Here is an 8948-nt window from a genome sequence, read left to right as displayed (position 1 = left end):
TACCCAAACACAAACAGAACTAAGCAGAGTTGTTTCAGGGCACATACATGCGGTAACAAAACTTAGAAAATGGGAGGATCCAATGATTAACACAAAATTCAAGATAATTTTTAAAAAAAATCTCTGAGTAGAGAATGAGGGGATGGGAGGGAAAGGACTCCCTGAGGAGATGCAATAGGCTCTGGTAAAACTGTACTTCACAAATTAAGTTGTGTGTTCTTTATATTCTTTTGCAACATTATTATTAAAATATTGTGAAAATTTTAAACTTAAATTACAAAAAGAAACTGGAAAGTGCCTCGTTTCCGGTGTACTAGCCATAGATGCCGCCCGCAAGGTGCTCTGGGTCAGCACTCTCGTTGGGCGTGGCGTCCGAGGGAGCGGAGCCCCCCCGGGTCGCCGCACGCATGTGCCCTCCTGCCAGCCAATCAGAGACGCTCCCGGACGAGGCGAGGCCGGCTTTTCTTCGCGAGAATTCTGACCTGCTTCGGAATAGCTTCGAGGCTGTGAAGAGGTGAGGTCTGAGGGGTTGGGGCAGGGGAGGCGGGAGCGGCGGGGACTCCTGTACTGAGGCGTATAACTGTGGTCGTCGGCCATTGGGGTGTTTTTCAGGTGTGAGGAGGGGAGCGTTTGTCCCGCGCGGGAATGTGAGCCAGGGGTTATTCTTGACCTGTGAGGTAAATCTTACCCGCTGGGTCTCCCTGGGGCCCCTGACAGGAATTTGAAGGCAGTACAGCTCCCTGCGGGCAGGGCCGTGAGTGGGCGGAAAGGCGCTAGCTGCGCTGCCTCGGGACTGGACGCGACGCTGGGCGGGTGGACAGGTTGACAGCAGGCGAGGAGGGTGGGCCCTCGTCAGCGGGCCCACACCCCGCAGAAACCATTTAGATGAAGCCAGGTCTCCCCTTCACTGGTCCTCGAGGCCTGGGTCGTGGAAATCTTACGGGACGTTATTTTCTGCGGCCCAGGACGCAGAACGTTTTATGTTGTATTTCTGTTGCTGGCAACTTCTTTGGGGCGGGCTCGTGATCCATCCTGTCAGTAATTAAGATTTTCACATTGTGACTGAAATCAGCTGGATCTAGATTTGCCCCGATTTAGCCAGAACCTGGCCGGGCTAGGATTCCGCCGCCCTCCCAGTCCTCAGAGGCGAACCACCGCCGGTGTCAGGGGCGGCGCAGTCATTATCTTCTTCTGTTAACTTTTGGTCCAACAGAATAAGTGAAGAGACTCCTAAAGTGGTATTCAACTAAAATCATCTTTATTTGATATCTCTCATTTTGAAATTTGCCGGTTTATTTAAGTGGTGTCTTTGGATTCAGCAGGTTTGATTTTTTTTTTTTTTTTTTTAATCAGAAAACATCGAAAAATGGTGCCCTCTGGAAGAAAACATACCGGGAAATCTGGGAAGACATTCATGGAGGATCAGGTTATAAGAGCCTGTGACTTTGAGAAAGCAGATAAAAAACATCTGATTGGTTCAGAGGATGTCATCGAAGGTACCGTATAGCTAATGTTGGGCAGTGACCATGTCCTGCATTTATTTTCATGTACTTCATGTTTCTTATTTGGACTTAGTGAAGCTCCTATAGCATCTTTCGCCTGATGTCTGATAAACAGTACATAGATTATTATGACATTAACACAGGAAGACTTGCAAAATTGTTCCCATAAAATGGTCTTGGATCCTGATTTAATTCCATCTAACCTGCAGAGAAAGTAGTGCATTTATATGTCTGTTTTAAAAACTTGTCTTGGCACAAAGCCTCAAAAAACCTCGAAATTAAGATATTACTCCATTTAAAAATTACCAAAATAGCATACTTAATTTCAACTTTTTCTTTTTTTATTGTCAATTCAGGGAAGACTCCAGTACTTGATAAACATGGGAAGAAAAGGACTTCTGCAGGAAAAGTTGAAGACGTGGGGTAATATGCTTAAACAATTTTCACCTCTTAGGCTTTAAGAAAAGTCTGTTTGGTTGTACAATGAGTATTGCATGTAAAATACTGGGCATGTGATATTTCTTCCAGAACAAGAATGATATTTTATGGATCCTTAATTAAAAGTTTTTTGATGTATTTTTTTTCACAGGGGTGAAGTACAGAATATGCTGGAAAGATTTGGAGGTATGTTGTAGGAGATATTTGTATTCAAAATTGTTTTAAACCATATAATTTATATAATAATCAGTGGAATATAAGACTTATTTAATGCTTTGTTCTCATATGTAAGATTTTTGCACAAGTATATGTGGTTCGGCTTCATAGATTTCCTTACTAACTTTTTCCAGTTGTTGACGTGAAAAGAGATGGTGCTAACGATGGTGAGTTAAGAATGGTCCTGTTACTTTATAGGTGTGTGAGTTTAATGGACTATGAAATTTTAGAGCAAAAATGGATGGGAAAAGTGTCTATCCCTCTGTTTGGACTTTCATGGACTAAGTGATACAAACACACGCACATATCTGTATATGTCAGTTTTTCATTTTCTCAATTTAGTTATTTTCTATGGCATTCCTGTGTTCTTTAGGAAGGGCAGTGTAAATTTAAGCCTTTAAAATAACTTTATTTTATTTTTACATTATTAAACTATGTAGTTGAGAATTAAAGACCACCTTGCTAGTAAGCAAGAGATCAGATAAAAAGTTCATAAACTTTAAATTGTATGTCAAATATCAGTTACATTAACTGTGTTAGGGGATAGTATTCTTATAAAAGAGTCAATATTTGGCTCCTCTCTAGTGTTATTCATATAATCAAGTCTTTTTTGAAAGCTTTGCCCTATTTGGTAGTAACAAAATGCTTGTTTTATAATCTGTCTTATAAATTTATTATTATAGATGGATATTGGAAATACAAAACATTTATGTAATAGTGTAGGTCACCTCATCATGATTACTGAAAAGTAACTATTGATGGTAGATCCATATGCACGTGCCTAGCAAAGGATTACCTGAAGTATTAAAAAGTTTATGAAACGCAGTACTTATATTATTGGTAAAATGTCCCATAAAAATGTATTTAAAAGGGTTCTTTTTTCTTTTTCTTTTCTTTTTGGCTGTGTTGGGTCCTCGTTGCAGCACGCGGGCTTCTCACTGCGGTGGCCTCTCCCGCCGCGGAGCACGGGCTCCAGGCGCATGGGCTTAGCAGCTGTGGCTCGCGGGCTCCAGAGAGCAGGCTCAGGAGTTGTGGTGCACTGGCCCAGGTGCTCCACGGCATGTGGGATCCCCCCAGACCAGGGCTTGAACCCGTGTCCCCCGCACCGGCAGGCGGACTCCCAACCACTGCGCCACCAGGGAAGCCCTAAAAGGATTCTTGAATGAATTTATTTAGATATTTACTTAAAATAAGATTTTCCTATGCTTGGTTGGTCTTTGTCTCTTTTAGTAAAAATATTTTTTAAAGTATCAACTGACTATATTTTAAAAAAGTATTTTCTTTAACTATTTTTATTCTTTTTAGACTCTTTTGAAATAGTTTTGCGTTTCATATAATGAGTTCTAAATTTAGCCTTTATTAGTGTTTTCTTATGAAGAAATTAAAGTCTGTCCTTCAGACCCTTTCTTTCAGTTATTAGCTCTTTTAAATCACCTCTAAATTAAAAAATTATCTCTAGTTAGGAAAATCAGAATTGGGATACCAATAACTAAAAGTTTTCTCAGAAAAAAAAAGCAAGGAAATAATCTTGCTTTTTGATATTATGTGTATTTTTAAAGATCTTTTCAAAACTCTTGAACCAGCTTTATGCATGTTTATTTGAATACGTGGGAACAAAGTAACTTTCTTCCACATTAAATTTAATGAATATTTATTTTCAATATAGCTGATATTAACAAGGCTCTTCTTGCCAAGAGAAAAAGACTAGAAATGTATACCAAGGCTTCTCTCAAAACCAGTAACCAGAAAATTGAAAACGTTTGGAAAACCCAACAAGAGCAAAGGTAAGGATGTTGTTTTTTTCACTGCCACAACATTTGCATCATTTCTTAGTATTCATCGGTGCAAATTATGAGAAGTACTATCATCTTCTACTTATTGGGATCTCTAGTAAAAAAGTATATTTGGCTTGATTTTCCTCTAAGTCCTTTAGTCCTATAACTTCATTCCTTCACAGACTTGAGATATATTTCCTAGGAATCAATAAAGATGTCCTTTTTCCCCTTTTAAATAATGTTTGAGGGTTTTTTTTAACAATAAAGGTAATTTATATTCATTCTAAAAATACACTAGCTGAATAAAAAGTAAATGTCATATAAACCATTAGTCTTATGATAGTTAACTGTTTAACAGTGTAGAAAAAGATCAACCTTATGTATTATAATTTGTATATTTTAGCTGAATTAACTATTCTTTTGTACAAAATCATTGTACCAAAATGAGGAAAAATTAAGTGAAATATTTCTATTTGGAAATCTTATATGATAAATATAATAACTTCAGTGAATCTATTTATCATATCACAACCTATATTCAGTAGGAGAAAATGAAAAATAAATTGCTTGGAGATAAAATGGACTTTTCTGGAAAATGTATATGTACAATAAAACTCCCTTAGTTTTCAAGAGCTTAAAGTACATGAGAGGGTTTTTCTGTTAGTTGGTTAGGAAAATAAATACTTCTGAGTCATCATAAATCATAACTTTACTTCTTGGCTTCACATCTGAAAATTTGATATTCTTTTTTATTATAGTATAATTAGTCAAATCAGTTTTGTCTTGAAAGTCTTTCCATATTGATGTGAAATATGACAATATTCATTATGTTTTACAGGCAGAAGCTTAACCAAGAATATTCTCAGCAGTTTCTGACTTTGTTCCAGCAGTGGGATATAGATGTGCAGAAAGCTGATGAACAAGAAGAAAAACTAACTGTTAGTATTATGCTTAGCTTTATAGCTTTATAATTAATCTACTATTACCAAGTGTCAAGTAGGAAGGGAGAGGCCGGCCTTGCAGTACATCCATGGACCTTAGCCAGGTTCCATTGCCCATTGCTGGCTATGAGTTTGGTTCTGCTGAATGCAGAAGTACAGGCACATACCATACTCATAAAAGCTGTTGGTCTTTGCTTCGTAACATATTGTTAATATCAAGTTTGCTATTATTAATACTATGCAGAGGTTATAGTTTTTGGTAATGACAAAATCTAGGGTATGCGTATGTAAGTGGATGGCTAAAGTAGGGTGAAGAACAAAAATCATTGGTGGAAAACAGGCCAAGAAACTGAAAGACCAGCAATATTGTAAGGATCATCTGTGTTGACATTGAAAGCACCAAGAATTAAAATATGTTTTGAGTACTGTTGAGATTTCCTACTCAATGACCGGTAGGGTTATTATATTATTGTATATAAGTGGTGAACACAAATTATCTAAACTCAGTCATAGTAAATGCTAAAATCTTAAAAATATTGATTTAAAAACTATTCCTTTTAAGTGTAATGTAGAATTAATTTTTGCTTAATTTTACCCAAATTGTTATTTCATAATTTTTTCTTTTACATTTGTAGAATATGTTTCGACAGCAACAGAAAGTTTTTCAACAGTCTAGAATTGTTCAGAACCAGAGACTGAAAACAATTAAACAATTATATGAGCAGTTCTTAAAGGTTTGTTGTATTTGGTAACATAATACATTCTTATAAAATATAATTCATTTGTGGAAGTAGAAGATAAATTTTTTCTCAGTTTAAGGGAAGAACATTTTGCTTATACATTTTAAATTCTTAACAGTTTTCCATTTTGAATGCATTGTTTTCGATTTAATTTAAGTGCTAAATGCTGTCACTAAGTATTACCACTTGGTGTAGGAACTTTAGTACTATATTTGACTCCTCCATCTCTCTTATTCTTCACATCCACTGCTACTGCCCTAGTTCAGAACCTCATTATTCTTTGCTTATACTATGAAAACTTTTAACTGATTTCTGTTTTCCAACCCATCCTTCGTGGGTCTGCCATATTTTCTTTCTATAACATTACCTTTTCCCTCCTGAAAAACTGTCAGTAGCTTCTCATTCTAAATTCTTAGGTATTCAAGATTCACCCCCCAAAAATATGATTCTTTTTTTAATGCTCCAATTACTACATTCATCCATTACTTCCACCCCCTCCACATAACGGCTTTCTCTGAACTCACTCACTTTGCACTTTCATGCTTTTGTTTATGCTCTTGCCCTAGAACACTTTTAACCCCTTTTCCTAACCTTCCTTTCAGTCTTATTCTTTTGGCAACTAAATTGGAATTAAGTCCCCATTTTCTACTATATAGCTACAGGAAGTTTTGCTTCTATTCCTTTTATAAAATTTTGTGTTATTTTTGTTTGTTTCTTCCAGTGAGAAGGTACACTACTATTGTACCTCCTTTAATAATATTTGATTTATGTCTGACATTTTCTATTCCTTCAGTGGATATTTTGGTTTTCATGTATTAGAATATTTTTATTTGAGATAAATAATGTGCATTGTTGAATATTAAAAAGTTCCTGCTTTTGAAAATTAATTGTATAAGTTTTGAACCTGAGATGAAAAGTGGTGGTTTGTAACTGAACTAGCCTTTTGTGTTTTAGAGTATGGAGGACTTGGAGAAGAATCACGATTATCTACTTACTGGTGCACAAAATGAACTTAGAAAAGAAATGGCTATGTTGCAAAAAAAAATTATGATGGAAACGGTAAGTTATTATATTTAAAATTGAAAAAATAAGGATTATTGTAAGCATTGAAATATTTTATTTGCTGAAATATGTATAACACTTATCTAAAAATTAAACAAATGTTTAATATCTCCTTTCATTTGACAGCAGCAGCAAGAGATGGCAAATGTTCGAAAGTCTCTTCAGTCCATGTTATTCTGATGACTCTTTGAAGGAATAACTTGAACCTAAGTAATATGATACAATTATAACATTAGCTAAGAGGCATGTAAGTTTTTAGAGTGGTTGAAAATTCTGGTTTAAAATATTACATCATATTAATCATTAGCTTAAGTGCAAGACCCTTCTTCACCTCCAAATAAAATAATGAAGTTATGTGAGTAGCAGCAATTCCTGAATTATATGTACCACTGTGCTTTCAGCTCTTTAATACTAATAGTGATTTTTTCTAACATTTGTCAATTAACTCTTAGCAATAAATATGATTTAATTTCAAGTTTTGGCTTCAGTGTATTTGTATCACTTCCAAAAGGTAGAAAGCACAGGTATAGATGGTTAATTAATTTTGTTCTTAAGAAAAAAACCCACAAAATCTGTTTTATACGTACACCCTTCCATGCATATTCATTAAGTTACACTACCAATTCTAATGAAAATAAGATTTCAAAAGAAAATACATTCTATTGACTTACAAAATTTATTAAACGCAACTTAAGTTTCCGTTCTGGAATAAATTAAACTGCTAAAAACCATTAACACAACTGAACAAGATATATAAATAATCCATTTTAAGACATGGATTTGTGAATGTCATTTCCACAACATCAAAATGCCATTTAATTTGGCTCAGTCCACAATTAAATGACACATGCCCTTAGTAATGATTAAGAGCATATCATTAACATACCTAATTACTTATGGTTTAAGTATTTCACATCTGTCTTTAACTATAAATTACACAGAATGTCTTATTTTTCAGTTTTAATATTCAGTAAATATATGGATGTTTTTACATTCACTTCCAAATTTGAACAGTTAATTCCTATATCCTGTATTTTAAAATGTGCATTTTTTAACATAGAAAAACATATGAAACTCTTGATTTAATAAATATTAAATTGTTTCAGCATTTGTTTGAAATATTTGAGTTAAACTTACTATTTTTTGCTGAAACTACTTTCACTGAATCATTCAAAAACAAAAAATATGCCCAAAAGACGGAGAAAGGAGTGACTTTGTCCTGTTTTTCCATATTTTAAATTCTAATTTTTGCTGCATAACCCACACTTATCTTAGTTTTAGGTTTTCCAAGTTTTTAAAAATGAATCCATACTAATTCTCTTTTTCTAACTGCTAACTTATGTAGGAAGAAATTAGTCCTCCACCATTAACAAATATCTGACATTAAGGGGACAGTTTACTTCCTAAATTTTTGCATTTTGTAAAGCCTTTTAAGCCAAAGTACATGCTGGAATGTAAATTTTAAGTATTATAAAATTTAAGTTTTAAGTACTGTTCAAATTAAGAAGGTCCTTATTGAATTTACCAGTTGTTTCAGAGGCAAAATAAGTCCTCCAGAGTATTGTCTGTGTACTTAATTCACATAAATATATATTTTTTCCTTTTTTAAAAAAAATATTTATTTGTCTGCACCAGGTCTCAGTTGTGGCATGTGGGATCTAGTTCCCTGACCAGGGATCGAACCTGGGCCCCCCACATTGGGAGCATGTAGTTGTAGCCACTAGACCACCAGGGAAGTCCCTATTTTTTCCTTTTAAGGAATATCAACTTTCACTCTTTTTCAGTATGCCTTTTTCTTGCATATTAAGATATAGTACATGTTCATTACTCCTTTTTTTTAAAAAAATATTTCACCATATGGCTTATGGTCTACAGAACTGTTGGATAAAATTACAAACAGGTAAGATGGGAGTCCGAGGATTTGGATCACCAAAGACCCATGTGATAGTTCTATTATTCATAATAAGCAAGGGAAACACTTTTAAGTGAGAGTGGAAAGATGAGAATCAGTACATAATGTAGTTAGTTGTTGAATAACAGATACTTATTTTATCCCCATTTTACCTCAAATGAGTAAAAGTGTACTTGAAGTAGCTTTAGCTGATATTCTAAAGGGAAGATAGTTTGCTATGTTTTCATAAATTACTAATTTTCTTACATGTCAATTGTGCTTTGGCTATTGTTTTGTTTTTCACAAAGGGAAATGTTTAATGTCTCCTTTTTTTGTGACAGTGAAGTTTAAACTCAGAATATCAAGGAACAAGTTGCCCTCAC

General features: G+C 34.7%; 2 protein-coding genes across 3 annotated transcripts in view; one reads left to right on the top strand and one right to left on the bottom strand.

Annotated features, from left to right (window-relative positions):
- The first annotated feature begins 1317 nt into the window (after positions 1–1317).
- Positions 1318–7531, top strand: SYCP3 (synaptonemal complex protein 3). The gene is made up of 8 exons (XM_022599821.3): positions 1318–1496; positions 1859–1925; positions 2092–2126; positions 3823–3940; positions 4770–4869; positions 5508–5606; positions 6567–6671; positions 6801–7531. Exons 1-8 carry the CDS (start codon positions 1367–1369, stop codon positions 6852–6854), a joined length of 708 nt encoding a protein of 235 aa, XP_022455529.2. The 5' UTR covers positions 1318–1366; the 3' UTR covers positions 6855–7531.
- Positions 6707–8948, bottom strand: part of CHPT1 (choline phosphotransferase 1) — a 34984-nt gene continuing 32742 nt past the window's right edge. For both annotated transcript variants that reach the window (XR_002648279.3, XM_022599820.2), the window contains exon 9: positions 6707–6880. Coding sequence is in view for 1 of the 2 variants with exons in the window: in XM_022599820.2 (XP_022455528.1) it covers positions 6836–6880 (45 nt within the window). In the remaining variant the exon portion in view is untranslated. The remainder of the gene's footprint in view (positions 6881–8948) is intronic.

Source organism: Delphinapterus leucas, chromosome 11 (assembly GCF_059928025.1).
Source record: "Delphinapterus leucas isolate spDelLeu-1000000601 "Yukka" chromosome 11, BTC_Dleu_Yukka2, whole genome shotgun sequence".
NCBI classification, from domain to species: domain Eukaryota; kingdom Metazoa; phylum Chordata; class Mammalia; order Artiodactyla; family Monodontidae; genus Delphinapterus; species Delphinapterus leucas.
The sequence above is the reverse complement of the archived record's forward strand: the minus strand, read 5'-3'. Positions and strand labels throughout refer to the sequence as shown.

What these genes read in the sequence shown, in the direction of transcription:
- SYCP3 (XM_022599821.3), top strand. Translation starts at nt 1,367, where the DNA reads ATGGTGCCCTCTGGAAGAAAACATACCGGGAAATCTGGGAAGACATTC. An exon ending in AAAACCCAACAAGAGCAAAG is followed by an intron (nt 3,941 to 4,769) that starts GTAAGGATGTTG and finishes TATGTTTTACAG; the next exon opens with GCAGAAGCTTAACCAAGAAT. An exon ending in AACAAGAAGAAAAACTAACT is followed by an intron (nt 4,870 to 5,507) that starts GTTAGTATTATG and finishes TTACATTTGTAG; the next exon opens with AATATGTTTCGACAGCAACA.